The sequence below is a fragment of the Somniosus microcephalus genome, chromosome 10 (genome assembly GCF_052327205.1).
Source record: "Somniosus microcephalus isolate GS21.2 chromosome 10, FLI_Smic_1.0, whole genome shotgun sequence".
NCBI classification, from domain to species: Eukaryota; Metazoa; Chordata; class Chondrichthyes; order Squaliformes; family Somniosidae; genus Somniosus; species Somniosus microcephalus.
In genome coordinates, this window is record NC_140996.1 from 62,602,144 (window position 1) to 62,619,958 (window position 17,815).

At 46.3% G+C, this 17,815-nt stretch overlaps 1 protein-coding gene across 1 annotated transcript in view; it reads right to left on the bottom strand.

Annotated features, from left to right (window-relative positions):
• Positions 1 to 17,815, bottom strand: part of abcc4 (ATP binding cassette subfamily C member 4 (PEL blood group)) — a 516,746-nt gene that overhangs the window by 25,231 nt on the left and 473,700 nt on the right. The window contains exon 30 of the mRNA XM_085999895.1: positions 9,162 to 9,296. Coding sequence (XP_085856021.1) covers positions 9,162 to 9,296 — 135 coding nt within the window. The remainder of the gene's footprint in view (positions 1 to 9,161; positions 9,297 to 17,815) is intronic.

Here is a 17,815-nt window from a genome sequence, read left to right on the forward strand (position 1 = left end):
TGGCTGCCACATGATGTGCCAGGTTGACACCATCCCACACCAGCACCGTAAAGCATCCCTTTAATGTCCAAGCCATTCCATTTACACTCATCACTATAGCGGGGGGGGGAAGTTATGTCTCAACATTCACTGGAACTCAGTAAGACACTTCTCAAGGTGCGCACAGATCTGTCCAATAAGGTGACGTGTTGAAAATATAGATTTCACTGCATGGCAACACATTACCAGAAACTTCACATGAACATTGGCTAAACCTCTCAAGTGCCTACCCTTGTGTGTTGTTAGTTGGTATGCTTGCAGCAGGATGAGGGTGAGTGTGAGGGGTGGCTAGTGAGATGGGGGAAGTGATAATGTAGACAGAGAGGGATGGGTGGAGGTGCAAGGTAAGTTGGTGTGAGTAAGGATGTGCAGGAGTAGGGTAGGGAAGGTAGAGTGATGGGAATGTGATGAGTGGCACAGCAGGGTGAGGTTGAGTATGGCATTGCAGTAATGTTTCGTAATCTACTGAGATGATTGAAAGGTTTGCGCCACTGCAGCCTGGTCCTCCTGACGACATCCCTGCTTGTGCCCTCCTGTGCAATGGGGAACCAGACTACGTTGATCTCCTGGGGAGGTCTCTTCTGCCCATGGGAAGGGAAGAGAATCTCCCTGCGTGCTGTGACTCCCTCCATAGGCATGGGAGAGCTTGGGTGCAGACGTGCAGCTTTGTACAGTGCTCGTCAGTGTTTGCAGCACCTCAATGCTATAGAATACTGACAGCACAAATGTCAAAATGAATGCGGCCGTGGTCCCTTTAAGGAAACTGGCTGATGATGCGTCATCAAATGACGTCATCAGACCCGCTTCCTGTTAACTGGCTAGGAACCCTGCAGGGCGGGTTTAACAAGGCCAATCTACGGAAAATCTTTTTCAGAGAGCGACTGGAGATGGGAGCGAGACCGGAACCCGCCAACCAGCTCTCCCGCTGCCATCCTGCCTCCGCAGGGAAAATCCAGCCCGTAGTTTTTCTTTTGATTAACACTGTTATAGATTTTTTTCCCCCAAAATTAGCCAAGGCATAGAATACAAGAGCAGGAGGGTTATGCTTGAACTGTATAAAATGCTAGTTAGGCCACAGCTAGAGTACTGTGTGCAGTTCTGATCACCACATTACAGGAAAGATGTGATTGCACTAGAGGGAGTACAGAGGAGATTTACAAGGGTGTTGCCAGGACTGGAGAATTTTAGCTGTGAGAAAAGTTTGGATAGGCTGGGGTTGTTTTCTTTGGCACAGAGGAGGCTGAGGGGAGACTTAATTGAGGTGTATAAAATTATGAGGGGCCTAGATAGAGTGGATAGGAAGGACCTATTTCCCCTAGCAGAGAGGTCAATAACCAGGGGGCATAGATTTAAAGTAACTGGTAGCAGGATTAGAGGGGAGTTGAGGAGAGCTTTTTTCACCCAGAGGGTGGTGGGGGTCTGGAACTCACTGCCTGAAAGGGTGGTCGAGGCAGAAACCCTCATCACATTTAAAAAGTACTTGGATATGCACCTGAAGTGCTGTAACCTACAGGGCTACGGACCAAGAGCTGGGATGTGGCATTAGGCTGGACAGCTCTTTTTCGGCCGGCACAGACACGATGGGCTGAATGGCCTCCTTCTGTGCCATAAATTTCTATGATTCTATGAAAATCACATTTAGGAATGTCACAGTAAGACCGTTATATTCAACAAAGAGAGAATATAATGGAGCAATAAGCATCATCTTAATCAATATAGGTTTAGAGCAACATCTTCTTCGCCTCTTGTTAAGAGAAGTTACATATCTGGGTTTGATTTGCACTGGCTTCAATTCAACAGAACTACTCTGATACCATCACAAACTGAGAGCTTATCAGCTGAAATAACACCCTTCAGACGGCTCATCGACATCTATTTCACCTGAAATAAAATGAACTTATTGCATATTGTAAGTGCAGGGTTCTCAAAATTCCCGCACTCCCCAAATTATGGATCAAGGGACCCTGTTTGGACAAGTTATTAAAAACAGGGTACCCAAAATGGCTTCTGTAACCTCGTGACCAAAACCGACAGGATTTTAAAACAGGGCTCTGCAGACAGGCAGGCCCGGGGACGAAACTTAAAGTGCAGGAATCTGTGAACAGGACTCTCTGGAGCCAGACAGCCAAAGTAAACACAGAATACGCATTCATTCGACTTGAAATAGATCAAGCCAGAATGGGCCTAGAATCGAGGCCATTAGGTTTCTGCATATTTAATCGGTAACAGCTCACAGTAGCCATCAAGTCAGGATGGGGACAATCCACGACAAACAACCAGGACATCGGGGCCATTAGACCCGGAGACAACCACTCCACAAGTTGTTAAAATAAATGGCTGTAATCATTTAAACAAGCCCGCCAAAAGTTAGACAATGGGCTGACCTGATTTGGTGCACAGATAAGGAGTTGAAGAACGGGTATAATTGTAGGCCCATCAGTAGCAATCACTCTCTTGTTCCTGCCCTCATCTTTGACCTTGGCCTGCTGCCTCTCGTACTCGCGTCCTGGCCTCGTGGCGGGCTCTCTTCTCGCTTCCCGCGCCGCTCAACAACCAAGGACGCCCATTACACCGGGGCCAAACGCGGGAGGAGAACGAGGCCCGAGTTCAAAACCACACAGGACACACAGGCTACAAACGGGCAGACGAGACGAGACGAAGAAGGTGGTAAACCGGTAAAGGCCGAGAAGGGCAGCGGAAAGACGCATTTGGAGGCCAACGCCCAGTTATAAGCTGGTGTTTGGTGAATAAGTTGACGTATAGTGTAACCCCAATTTAAGAATATGCTGGCATTCGAAGGACGGGTAGAAAAATCGAGACATACAGCCTAGTTATAAGCTGGCGTTTGTCACATGGACAGTATTAGCCCGGTTAAAGAATAAGCTGGCGTTCAAAGAATGGTTAGCGGTGCCCACGACGAATAAACTGGCATTTGAAGCTTGGATAGTGAAATCATTCAGGTGGTAAAGACCGCCAATCGACCCCCGACCGTAACATTACCGCCGACGACTGCCCGAGGGAGAAGAAAACCCATCACGACGAGACGACGATGGTAGCTGAGGAAAAGGAGGGTGCTTCGCATCAACAACTTCAGCGCCGCGCCCTGAGACCACGTGGCGATGGGATATCCAAAAGGACAGCAAGAACGGACCCCAAAACTCACAACCGTTAAAGCAACAGGTTTTGGATTGGTGAGCATGAATTCCTGGCCCCTCATAGCTTAATCTAGTTAGGTATAGGGGGTGAGATAAGGATAAGGGGTTTGTTAATGTAGTTGTTTTCCCTTGATGTGCCGTGTGTTCCCCATTCCCATATAAGTGTAATTGTTTTATGCCTGTATTTTCATACCAGTAATTTTCATAAGATTGTGGTATTTTGCTTTTAATAAAATTTTGGTTTTCTTACACCAAACCACTTGTCTACTCGATCTTCTGTAGCGCCGCCTGTAGCTAAGTCCGGTGTCTAGAACCCAGGGGTGTGGGAGCGATTCAAACTGCTCAAAGGGCAGTCAGAGGTGAAGCTGACTGGGCACACACGCCACCCCCTACAATATTTATTTGACTTCCATGTGTACCTAAATAACAACAATCGCCACTTCAAAGTGCTTTGAGCCATTTCTGATATATAACGCACTTTTGAAAAGGAAGCGAGCTGGTCCCTCACTTACTCTGACAGTTTTGTAAATTGCAGTGTCCTTTGGAAATATACAAAATCATAGGTGGTACCATGTGGCAGTTCTCATGAGATTATGATGAAGTGGCCCCTCACCAGAATATTCAATACAGCACCACAACCTGTATTATAATGCATTAAAATACATGTTGATGTCTCGTTTGCCACATAGAAACGCTGCTTCTTTTACATACCTATTCTAGCGTATGCTTTTTGTGTGGCTCCCAAAGGGTTTACACAGAAGGCTCCATTATACTTTGTGCTGCTAATGATGGCGACTGTGGTGGTTGCATCATTAAAAATCTAACAGAAGCCAGTACTGAGACTGAATGGAGATCTGAATTCTAGTACAGTTTTGTATGGTGCCAGTAAAATATGGGCAGATCTTAAGCAATATGTGATGTTGAAATCACACGCTGATTTCTCTGCCCATTCTGGTCAATCTAGCATATGCCAAGGATACTATTAATTATTTGAAATAACCAATTAAGTTGCACACTCAACCATTCAGCACACAAGAAAAGTTGCTGCAAGAATGTGATATCCAACTCCCTCGATGGCTTCATCTGTGGTCAGTATTGAGTTAGGTGACTTCATCTAGGGTGCCAAAACAGATTACAATAGGCCTCAGCCTCTCTGGTTGAGGGAGAGGAAAATTAGCCAGAGTTGCTCTTTAGCTTACTATTCAGTGGCCCCTGCTGGAAAGTGCCTGTGTGGACATTAAATAAAGGTGGGGTCAAGCTACGTGGAGATGCCCCTCATGATTCAGTAGTCAACTGTCTAGGCTCACACATTAAGAATGAATATTTGGGTTAAGTGTTGGAGGGCTATTGCTGGTTGTGGAACTGTACCCCAGTATGAAATAGTATTTCAGGAGAGGAGGGAAGGAAACTGGAAGAAAGAAAATTGAATGTGCTGTTTTTCAGTCTGAAGTCAACTGAATCATCAAGAGCCTGAGATAAGGTTTCTGACTACACTGAAATAAGTTTCAGGGGGAAAAATTCGGTTGCTTTGCGCCTCCTGTTAGCGGCTAAGACCCAATGAGGCGCAACGCAAGTAGAGAAATTGACCAGACATTTTGCGGCGGTGCTAAACACTACCGCCACAATCTCCTGTGCCCACAGATCGTGACGTCAGGCGAGGGTGCAATGCCCCGGTAGCGGATATTGAGTGGCCCCCTGCCTTTCTGCCTGCCGCTAGCAACGACAGGTAGAGGGGAACGTTTTGCAGTTGGGAGGGGGCTGGGGGAGCGCTATTTAAAGGCGGCTGCTTCCTGCCTTTTTTTGTCAGCGACATTTTTGCACCACGCATTCTGAGAGAGAGAGAGAGACTTCTGGAGAGATTCAATGCTGTGTGAAGGAGTTTTGGATACTGAGCAGCACTTTGCAGGTTCATTTTGATTTGATCTTCCTTGCATCTATTTAGAAGAGACTATGGGGGCTGCACTCTGAGCTCTTTCCCTGGGCCTCTCCATTGTTCTTTCCAGCAGAATTGATGTACAGGTCTCTCCAGGCCGAGATTCAAGGCTGCAATGAGCAGGGTGTGGATGGAGAGCAAGATTGACTCTCCCCTTTAAGAACTTTCCGGCACCAGTGTGTCTGTGTTCCATTGCTGACTAACATCGCATGAGCTTCGCCAGTGCTCTGAGTTAGCGCCTCGCTCCTCGGCGTTAGCACCTTAAGAGAGGTGTGTAGTGCTTGATTTAGCACTCCAATCATCTCCAGGGGCGATAGAAGCAAAGTTTGCAGTCGGAAGCGATAATTAGCACCAGGTGCTAAACTTTGCGCCCGGCCGATAATTGCGCCCCAAACGGGGCGATACCAAATTTCTCCCCCTAGCTACTTTCTTTTGTCTATTTGTGTCGCTGTAGCAGGTGTCCCCAGAGGTGAGCTGAAGCCGTGGTTGTACTGCCCACTTCATTTACTCTGACATAGAGAAAGGCAGATTGAAAAGAATGTATGGAGTGATGATTACAAACCTCTGGTTGCAAGTTTCTAATGATTGAAGAAAGTGGACCAGATATTCCTCTCCTTTCAAATTATTAATTGAATAGTGATACAGTAGAACACCAGAGTTCAAAACATTTTTTTAAATGGTGTAAATTTTAAAAGAACAATGCAAACCAACCAACCAAACAAAAAGGGGGCAAGCACTTTGCTGGGAGTGTACTATAGGCCTCCAAACAGTCAGGGGGAGATAGAGGAACAGATATGTAGGCAAATCTCAGAGAAATGTGCAAATAATAGGGTAATAATAATGGGGGATTTCAACTTCCCCAATATTAACTGGGATAGTCAAAGTGTGAAAGGCTCAGAGGGTGTAGAATTCTTAAAGTGCATCCAGGAGAGCTTTTTGAGCCAGCATGTAGAAAGTCCTACAAGAGAGGGGGCGGTACTGGACCTAATTCTAGGGAATGTGGCCGGCCAAGTGGAAAAAGTGCTAGTAGGTGAGCACTTTGGTGATAGTGACCATAATATGGTAAGATTTAAGGTGGTCATGGAAAAGGACAGGGATGGGCCGGAAATAAAGGTTCTAAATTGGGGGAAGGCCGATTTTAATAGGATAAGGCAGGATCTGGCCAAAATGGACTGGGATCAGCTACTTGTAGGAAAATCCGCATCGGAGCAATGGGAGGCTTTCAGAAGGGAGATTGAGATCATACAAGGGCAACATGTTCCCATAAAGGTCAAGAGTGGTTCCAAAAACCACAGGGAACCGTGGATGTCAGGGGATATACGGGAATGGATTAGGAAAAAAAGGAGGGCTTTTGGTAGATACAAAAGGCTAAAGACGGAGGAAGCCCTAGAGGAGTACAAAAAGTGCAGGGGGATACTTAAAAAAGAAATTAGGAGATCAAGGAGGGGCCATGAAATAACACTGGCGAGCAAAATAAAGGAAAATCCGAAGATGTTTTATAAGTATATTAAGGGTAAAAGGATAACTAGGGAAAAAATAGGGCCCATTAGGGACAAAAGTGGCAATCTGTGTGTGGAGCCGGAAGATGTAGGAGGGGTTCTAAATGAATTTTTTGCATCTGTTTTCACTATGGAGAAGGACGATGTAGACATAGAAATAGGGCGGGGGGACTGTGATATGCTCGAACATATTAACATCGAGAGGGAGGAGGTATTGGCGGTTTTAGCTGGCCTAAAAATGGATAAATCCCCAGGCCCCGATGAAATGTACCCTAGGCTGCTGTGTGAGGCAAAGGAGGAGATTGCGGGGGCTCTAACACATATATTCAGGACCTCTCTGGCCACAGGGGATGTACCAGAGGACTGGAGAACCGCTAATGTAGTACCATTATTCAAGAAGGGTAGTAGGGAAAAACCGGGGAACTACAGGCCAGTGAGCCTAACATCAGTGGTAGGAAAATTACTGGAAAAAATCCTGAGGGACAAAATTTGTCTCCACTTGGAGAGGCAAGGATTAATCAGGGATAGTCAACATGGCTTTGTCAAGGGAAGATCATGTCTGACTAATTTGATTGAATTTTTTGAGGGGGTGACTAGGTGTGTGGATGAGGGTAACGCAGTGGATGTGGTATACATGGATTTCAGTAAGGCCTTCGATAAAGTCCCGCACAGGAGACTGGTCAAGAAGGTAAGAGCCCATGGAATCCAGGGTGCCTTGGCACATTGGATACAAAACTGGCTTAGTGGCAGAAGGCAGAGGGTGATGGTCGAAGGTTGTTTTTGTGACTGGAAACCTGTGGCCAGTGGGGTACCACAGGGATCGGTGCTGGGTCCCTTGCTGTTTGTGGTCTACATTAATGACTTGGATATGAATGTAAAGGGTATGATCAGTAAATTCGCGGATGATACTAAAATTGGTAGGGTGGTAAATAGCGAGGAGGGTAGCCTCAGTCTGCAGAACGATATAGATGGGTTGGTCAGATGGGCGGAACAGTGGCAAATGGAATTTAACCCGGAAAAGTGCGAGGTGATGCACTTTGGGGGGTCTAACAAGGCAAGGGAATACACAATGAATGGTAAGACCCTAGGCAAGACGGAGGGTCAGAGGGATCTGGGTGTGCAGGTACACAGATCCCTGAAGGCGGCGGAACAGGTGGATAAGGTGGTAAAAAAGGCATATGGGATACTTGCCTTCATTAGCCGAGGCATAGAATATAAGAGCAAGGAGGTTATGATGGAGCTGTATAAAACACTGGTTAGGCCACAGCTGGAATACTGTGTGCAGTTCTGGTCGCCACACTACAGGAAAGATGTGATCGCGTTAGAGAGGGTGCAGAGGAGGTTCACCAGGATGTTACCAGGGCTGGAGCGCTTCAGCTATGAAGAGAGACTGGGCAGATTGGGTTTGTTTTCCTTGGAGCAGAGGAGGCTGAGGGGGGACATGATTGAGGTGTACAAAATTGTGAGGGGCATAGATAGGATGGATGCTGAGGAGCTTTTCCCCTTAGTAGAGGGGTCAATAACTAGGGGGCATAGATTCAAGGTAAAGGGAGGGAGGTTTAGAGGGGATTTGAGAAAGAACTTTTTCACCCAGAGGGGTGGTTGGAGTCTGGAACTCACTGCCTGAAAGGGTTGTGGAGGCAGAAACCCTCACAACATTTAAGAAGCATTTGGATGAGCATTTGAAATGCCATAGCATACAAGGCTACGGGCCAAATGCTGGAATATGGGATTAGATTAGACAGGGCTTGATGGCCGGCATGGACACGATGGGCCGAAGGGCCTCTATCTGTGCTGTATTACTCTATGACTCTATGACTCTATGATCAGTACGAATGGTACAAGACCAACTCTCTTCCATGATCTTGTCCCGAGCATTAAGCTTCCACTTCCTCAAAAAGTATCAGAATTATACTAACATATATGGCATAGTTGGGTCATTAAGGTTCAAAATCTTAAGGTGGAAAATCAACTGTGCAACTCATATGCATGAACGATGTTAGAAAAATGGAGCACATGCATTGTGCATTAGCCATCAGCCGATATTTTGGCGACATTTAATCAATTGTGCACATCACAAGATCATATCTGTATGCTGCACCAGATAATACCCTCTGGACCCGAGACAAAAAAAATCAGTTTCAAATTCAGTTGTACAGGTATTAGGACAGGCCTTGATGACCAGGGTTGAGTGTTAAGGAGCATTTAGTACATACAAAGTCCTCTCTAGTGTTAGCTTGTGAGTGGTTGTATTTCTTTCAAAATATATATTTTTTAATGTTTTCATCCCTTATTTGCACAGCTGTGTGCTTTGACAGCTAGATCAAAGAAATTGTCAGCAAAAAACTGTTTAGCAAGAACAATTCAAAACTGGCGAATTTCAGGATGTTTTGAAGCCAGTTGTGTTATAAAACACAACTTATACTATTGATTTTAAAACAAGTATGAAAAAAGCTCCAATTAATCTTCATGAGTAACTTAAATTGGTGAAGGAAATGCAAAACAGACTTACTGATTTTTCGTATACAACCTTACCTCTTTGGCTATCTTGGTCAGAGCAGCTGTTTCAGCCTTGCCCAAGTTTTGCACCATCTTGTAGAACAGACCATCTTTGTTCTCAAGAAGAACGTAGGGTTCCTCATACTCTGCAACTCTTCCTGCATCCAGTACCTATAGCCAACATTTAAAGCAAAAACGCTCAAGTTGCATTGTCCACCAAAAAGTTCTCAATTTCCATGCTGTGTTTTCAGGGTTTATGTGAGTATTAACTTAAAAACAGAAGGTGGTTCATAGAATGAGAAAGGAAGAAAGACAGACAGATAGACAGAAAGACCCAAATGTGGCGTCTCTTTGGCAACTGTTTTTTGCATGCCATTTAATTTGTTTTGAGAGGCTGGATTTCTGATCTGATCTGAACTCTGAAACATAGTTGGAGAAAAATTGGGTCGCACCCCTTTTGGGGCGCTAACTTCGCTAGGGCGCTACTTTTAGTGTCCTGAAAAAAATAGCACCCCCACGCCCAAAATTCACTGGTAGCGCCCCAAGAGGGAGGTCTCGCCGTGGTACTGCAGGCCTTCCTCCCCTTATTAAAGAGGAGGGGCCTAGTGCAGCGCAACCCGGGGCCCAGTTGGGCCACCAGGGATCGGAGTGCCGACAAAAGAGCCCGGCACTCAAGAGGGCAGCACGGTGGCATAGTGGTTAGCACTGTTGCCTCACAGCGCCAGGGACCCGGGCGACTGTCTGTGTGGAGTTTGCACATTCTCCCCGTGTTTGCGTGGGTTTCCTCCGGGTGCTCCGGTTTCCTCCCACAGTCCAAAGATGTGCGGGTTAGGTTGATTGGCTATGATAAATTGACCCTTAGTGTTAGGGGGATTAAATACATGGGGTTACGGGGATAGGGTGGGATATGTGTTGGTGTAGGGGTTACGGGGATCGGGTGGGATATGTGCGGTGCAGGCTCGATGGGCTGAAATGGCCTCTATCTGCACTGTGGGGTTTCTGTGATTCTGTGAAATGCCGGGCTCACAGAGCGCAGTCGGCACCCCGCAGGGGGGCTGCACAGAAGGCTGGGAACAGCAACGGGGGCAGGTGCTGGCAGGTGGCCAGCAACAAAAATGGCCGCCCCGGCACCTCCCCTTTAATGTGCGCCGCCCCAGCCACAGGTAGGCCCCCCTGACCCTGTCGGACATAGCGTCCGGCGGTAAGTCAGGGGGTGCCACCCAAGATCGTGGCCAGGGCCCTGCGCACGGCGATGATGTCATCGCCAGCGGCGCAGCACCACAGGGCGCTAACGGTTACCGCCGCTGCTAACCTCCCGCTGAATTTCGCGGGAGGTGTTGGCGGCGTCGCGCCCAGGTGCTAGTTGCTTTGCAACTAATGGGAAGCGCCAATCAACCGAATATTCCCCCAGCATCTTCAGATTGATTTATAGGGCTGAATTTTGCCGGCACTCAGTGCGGGTTTGGAGCTGGGTCTGCTGTCAAAATTACAAAGCTTGACAGCAGGTCAGTATCCCGCTGTAAACTCGCCTCCTTTTCAGTTTCCCAAGTGTCGGGTCCGTCATCCCTGAACAGCCCCGACACCAAGCGGCAGGTCAGCCAATTTAGATAGTTAAAAGCTTATTAAAAGGTAGTCAAGAACCATTTTCCCATATACTTACCATTTTCCCAGGTTTCCAACAAGGTTCCTGGAGAGCAGCTATCACGTCAGGTAAGTATGTCGGGTTCTCAGTGACTGTGTATTGCTGTGAATAGGTGACAACTGCAAAAGTGGTATAAAACCTTCCATTTCACAGCTGTTCACTTCCCAATCTTAAAAGCTGGAGCATTAATGATTTGGAACCCACTTTTGAGCTTTATGCACTTTTGAAGTGTTTGGAGTATTCTCTCTATCCACTGTCACCTCCTTGGAACAACCTATCGCAACATTGACAGAGTACTTCCGTCATCGCAACCTCACTTGCCATCTATTCCATCAGCATCGGTGCCCTTGAAAAAATCTCACCTTGGACCTCAGAATCCCAACACGATCAGCCCCAACACCAGCATCACCGGGCACACCAGCAGCACCAACATCCACACCAACCTTCTCCGCAATCAACTGATGCTGCACTGGACACAGGGCATCGTCACCCGTGCACGTTGCTACCTGGGACGCCAACGATGGCCTCACCATGTCCAGATTTGCTTTACCTAACACTGTACACCCTGGCTGCCAGATGATGCACCAGGTTGACACCACCCCACACCAGCACCTTAAAGTATCCCTACAATGTCCAAGCCATTCCTTTCACACTCATCACTATTGGTGGGGCGGACAACGACGTTATGCCTCACTATTCACTGGAACTCACTAACACACTTTCAAAGTTCGCATGAACATTGGCTAAAACACCCAAGTGCTTACCCTTGTGTGTTGTTAGTTGGTATGATTTCACTAAGATGAGGGTGAGTGTGAGGGGTGACTAGTGAGATGTGGATATGATAATGTAGATAGAGAGGGATGGATGGAGGTGCAAGGTAAGTTGGTGTGAGTAAAGATGTGCAGGAGTAGGGTAGGGAAGGCGGAGTGATGGGGATGCGATGAGTGGCATAGCAGGATGAGGTTGAGTGTGGCTTTGCAGTAACGTTTCGTGATCTACTGAGATCATTGAAAGGTTTGCGCCACTGCAGCCTGGACCTCCTGACGACATCCCTACTTGTGCCCTCCTGTGCAATGTGCAACCAGGCTGTGTTGGTCTCCTGGGGAGGTGTCTTCTGCCCATTGGAAGGGAAGAGAACCACCCTGTGTGCTGTGATTCCCTCCATAAGCATATGGAGTGAGTCATGGGAGAGCCTGGGTATAGCCGTGCACCTTTGTGCAGTGCTTGTTGGTGTTTGCAGCACCTCAATGCTTCCTTTTAATTGGCCGGGAACCTCGCAGGACGGGCCTAACAAGCCCAATCAGAGCAAAATCACTTGGAGGAGGCGAGATGAAGTCGGGAGCAAGTTTGCAGCCACTGTCTGCTCCGGCCACACTGGACTCGCCACGGCTGGTGAAATTGCGGCCATACAATCTGAATTGGAGCTGGTGTAAAAACTTCAGGGGGTTGGTTTGATTCCTCAATGGCACACCCTATGGCAAATTATTACTTAATCCCCTGTGGCATTGCACTTCAGGAGTCAGAGGAAGTGGTATTTTATAAGGAAGTGGATATGTCATAGCATTGGTTGTGGTAGGTGAGACAATGTTGTTTGTTGATGCAGGTTATTTGGTTTGTAAGGATTTCAGAGGGGTGTGGGATGAATTAAATGGGCAGGGTGAATAAGTATCGGTAAAGAAAATATTGAGGATTTTTTTTTGAGAGGTAGTGATACTCAGGGTACAGTGGTGAAGGGGAAAGCAGGGGTAAATAAGTAGCTGAGGGGATCGAGGATGTAGTGGGGTGAATAATACAGCGAAACCTGTAAATTAGGGACACTTAAGGGGCTTGCATCAGGTGTCCTTTATTTGTAGGCGTCCTTATTTTCAAAACGGTCACTGTATGTACAGTATACTGGATGAGCCAAATATCCCAAGATTGGCTGTATCTCCTGCAGCGTTCCTTCAATTTTTCCTCGCTCACCTGGGATTGTGCCCAATTCTGGAGCCCTGCTAGCAGGATGTGATTTCATTCTCTATTCTTTGGGTTTCTCAGTTCATTGCCATCCCAGGGTCCTTTTCCATTGAGGGAGAGATGTCCATCTCTCCACCCAGACCTCATTCCCAGCCTCCATCTTCCCACGAGCCCACATTCCCCAGTCTCCCTCTAACTGAGCCCCCTCCCCCATACAATTTCAGGCACCTCCCCACTCCCTGCAATTTCAATGCACCACCACCTGATTTCAGGCCTCCTTCACCCCACAACCCCTCACCATGTTTTTCATGTGGGCGCACTGCCATGGGAAATAAAATTGCTGGTGGCAGCAGTCTGGATAGAAATCCCCAATTCCGGGAAACTGTGGAGTGAGATGTGATTTTGCACGGTGCACTTCCGGAATGGGGAGTTCTTTACCCAGCATCCATAGCCGCAGATGAATCGCTTTATTCCTGGGATAGTGCTGTGCAAGCATTCAATCCCAGAGATAGAGTGGTTTGTCGCTATGGATGCTGGGTAAAGAGATCTCCATTCCACAAAAGCCATTTCTTTCACCCGTTGCCGCCTTGCTCTTATCCTGTGTGTCCCATGTTTTAAGTTGTAAAGATACTTGGTGCATTAAAGGCCGCCCATAGTTTGTAATTTGCGAGTGTCCGTGATTTCAAGGTGCAGTTTGTATCTATTACAATGTAAATTATTTGTGACTGTCAATCAGTATCCAATTTTTGCTGGTCTCCTTTTTTGGGGGGGGGGGGGGAAGGGCTGTCCATTTGTAAGGTGTCAACCTAATTGGGGGCAGAGTTGGGGTGCATGGGATACTTACATTTTGGGTTGGTGGATGGAGAAGGAAAAACAGAAAAAAGATGAATTTTTTTTGACGGTCCATGCTCTTTTCCCCCCCCACCCAAGGTCTGTTGCCCACTGTTTTTACCCAGTATCATTTCAAAAGCCCTGCTGTGCCGTGTACTTATTCTTTCCTTGCTGTTTTTTTAAATAGCCTGTCATGTTGTGTTTTTTATTTCCTGTTTTTAAATACCTTGCTTATTCTGTATGTTTTCTTTCCCTGCTTTATAATGAATAGTCTCATTGGGTTGTGTGTTTTGTGTCCCCACTCTTCTTACCTATCATCCATTGTTTTGTTTTTTTTCCTTCCCTGTACTTTTTAAGAGCCCATTATATTTTTGGAATTTTACTGTGGTGTTTTTTTTTTTTTTTTTTTGAGTTGAGCCTCTTAGATCACTCCCATAGAATCATAGAAAGTTACAGCACGGAAGGAGGCCATTTCGGCCCATCGTGTCTGTGCCGGCCAACAAGGAGCTATCCAGCCTAATCCCACTTCCCAGCTCTTGGTCCGTAGCCCTGCAGGTTAGAGTATCCCAAGTGCACATCCAAGTGCTTTTTAAATGTGGTTAGGGTTCCCGCCTCTACCACCCTTTCAGGCAGTGAGTTCCAGACCCCCACAACCCTCTGGGTGAAGAAATTTCCCCTCAAATCCCCTCTAAACCTTCCCCCAATTACTGTAAATCTGTGCCCCCTGGTTTTTGACTCCTCTGCTAATGGAAATAGGTCCTTTCTATCCACTTTATCTAGCCCCTCATAATTTTATACACCTCAATAAGGTCTCCCCTCAGCCTCCTCTGTTGCAAGGAAAACAGACCCAGCCTATCCAGTCTTTCCTCATAGCGAAGATTCTCTACTCCCGGCAACATCCTTGTAAATCTCCTCTGTACCCTCTCTAGTGCAATCACGTCTTTCCTGTAATGTGGTGACCAGAACTGCACGCAGTACTCTAGCTGAGGCCTAATTAGAGTTTTATACAGTTGAAGCACAACCCCACCTGCTCTTGTATTCTATGGCATGGCTAATAAAGGCAAGCATTCCTTCTGCCTTCTTAACCACCTTATCTACTTGGCCTGCTACTTTCAGGGATCTGTGGACATGCACTCCAAGGTCCCTTTGTTCCTCTACACTACTCAGTGTCCTACCATTTAATGTGTATTCCCTTTCCTTGTTAACCCTCCCCAAATGCATTACCTCACACTTCTCCAGATTGAATTCCATTTGCCACTGTTCTGCCCACCTGACCAGTGTATTGATATCTTCCTGCAGTCTACAGCTTCCTTCTTCAGTATTAACCACACAGCCGATTTTAGTATCATCTGCAAACTTCTTAATCATACCCCCTATATTCAAGTCAAGATTGTTGATATATACCACAAAAAGCAAGGGACCTAGTACTGAGCCCTGCGGAACCCAGGCTTCCAGTCACAAAAACACCCATCAACCATTATCCTCTGCTTCCTGTCTCCGAGCCAGTTTTGAATCCAACCTGACACTTTGCCCTGGATCCTATGGGCTTTTAACTTTGTGACCAGTCTGCCATGTGGAACCTTATCAAAAGCCTTGCTAAAGTCCATATACACTACATCAAACGCACTACCCTCCTTGTTACCTCCTCAAAAAATTCTATAAAGTTTGTCAGACATGACCTTCCCTTCACAAATCCATGCTGACTATTTTTGATTAAGCTGTGTCTTTCTAAATGAAGATTTATCCTGTCCTTCAGAATTCTTTCCAATAATTTTCCCACCACCGAGGTTAGGCTGACTAGCCTGTAATTATTCGGTCTATCCTTTTCTCCCTTTTTAAACAAGGGTACCACATTAGCAGTCCCCCAGTACCACACCTGAAGCTTCGCTTAATAGCCTGGGATACATTTCATCCGGGCCTGGGGATTTATTGCACTTTTGAAGTTGCTAAACCCCTTAATACTTCCTCTCTCACTATGTTTATTTCATCTAATATTTCACACTCCTCCCCACCGATAGCAATGTCTGCTTCGCCCCTCTCCTTTGTGAAAACAGACGCAAAGTATTCATTAAGAACCCTACCGACGTCTCCCGCCTCCACACACAGATTACCCTCATGATCTCTAATAGGCCCTACCCTTTCTTTACTTATCCTCTTACTCTTAATATATTTATAAAACATCTTTGGGTTTTCCTTGATTTTACTTGCCAAGAATTTTTCATGCTCTCTCTTTGCTTTCCTAATATCATTTTTAATTGCACCCCTGCACTTTCTATACTCCTCTAAAGATTCTGGAGTATTTAGCCCTCGGTATCTGTCATATGCCTCCCTTTTTTCTTTATCTTACCCTGTATGTCCCTAGACATCCAGGGGTCTCTAGATTTGTTAGTCCCACCTTTTTTCTTTTAAGGGTACATATTTGGTCTGAAACCTCCGGATCTCCTCCTTTAATGTCTCCCACTGCTCTGACACTAATTTACCTTCAAGTAGCTGTTTCCAGTCCACTATGGCTGAGTCCCCTCTGAGCTTAGCAAAATTTGCTTTTCCCCAATTTAGAATTTTTATTCCTGGTCTATCCTTGTCCTTTTCCATAACTACCTGAAATATAACAACATTTTAGTCACTAGCACCAAAATGCTCCCCCATTGATATGCCTTCTACCTGCCCAGCTTCATTCCCTAAAACTAATTCCTGCAGTCTTCAGCTTCCTTCTTCAGTATCAACCACACAGCCGATTTTAGTATCATCTGCAAACTTCTTAATCATACCCCCTATGTTCAAGTCAAGATCGTTGATATATACCACAAAAAGCCATTGTTGGGCTTGCTACATACTGGCTAAAAAAGTTCTCCTGGATGCATTTTAGGAATTCCGCACCTTCTATACCCTTCACACTAATTTTATCACAGTTAATATTGGGGTAGTTGAAATCCCCTACTATTACTGCCCTATAGTTTTTGCACTTCTTCAGAAACTTGTCTACATATTTGTTCTTCTATCTCCCTCTCATTGTTTGGGGGTCCGTAGTTCACTCCCAGCAGTGTGATCGCCCCTTTTTTGTTTTTCAGTTTGACCCATATGGCCTCGTTTGATGATCCCTCCAACATATCATCCCTCCTCACAGCTGTAATAGTTTCTTTAATCAATACCGTGACCCCCCCTCCCTTTTTACCTCCCTCTCTATCCCGTCTGAAAATCCTGTAACCAGGAATGTTGAGCTGCCATACCTGCCCCTCTTTCAGCCACGTCTCTATAATAGCTATAATATCATAGTCCCAAGTATCTACCTGTGCCCTCAGCTCATCTGCCTTGTTCGCTATACTCCTTGCATTGAAGTATATACCATTTAGTACAGGCAAACCTCCTTGTTGACTACTATCTAGCCCTTGATTCCTCTGTCCTTCCAATTTACTTTCTACGTTTTTGTTTTCCAATTCCAGTTTTCCTTCCCTCCCTATTGACTCTATACTTAGGTTCCCATCCCCCTGCCAAGCTAGTTTAAACCCTGCCCAACAGCACTAGCAAACCCTCCCGCGAGGATATTGGTCCCGTTCCCGTTGAGGTGCAGCCTGTCTGGCTTGTAGAGGTCTCACCTCCCCCAGAAACGGTTCCAATTCCTCAGGAATCTAAAGCCCTCCCTCCTACACCATCTCTCCAGCCACGCATTCATCTGCTCTATCTTCCTATTTCTGAACCCACTAGCTGAGCACTCACTCGCTATAACCCAGAGTGTGCCTTTGCCTGCCAATATCTAGCATTATAGCGAGCTCAGGAATCGAACAGAAAACTCTCATGACTGTATTTTGGCTTACTGGTTATACCATGTGCGCTCACATAATCTTCCTCACCTTCAGAAGGTGGAAGAATAAACACTTCACCAGATCATGGCTTAAAATTGTCGATAGAAAGAAAGAAGCCAAAATCATGATACGCCATAGATAAAGATGTTTCATCTTTCTCACAGCCACACTGTGTTATATATTTTCTTTCCTCACTCTCTCACCCACCCACCCCTAATAGCCTTTTCTGCTATATTTTAGTTGTGCAATTAAGGGACATCTAAACTTCATGGTGGCATAGTGGTTAGCACTGTTGCCTCACAGCGCCAGGGACCCGGTTTCGAATCTGGCCTCGGGTGACTGTCTGTGTGGAGTTTGCACATTCTCCCCGTGTTTGCGTGGGTTTCCTCCGGGTGCTCCGGTTTCCTCCCACAGTCCAAAGATGTGCGGGTTAGGTTGATTGGCTATGATAAATTCACCCTTAG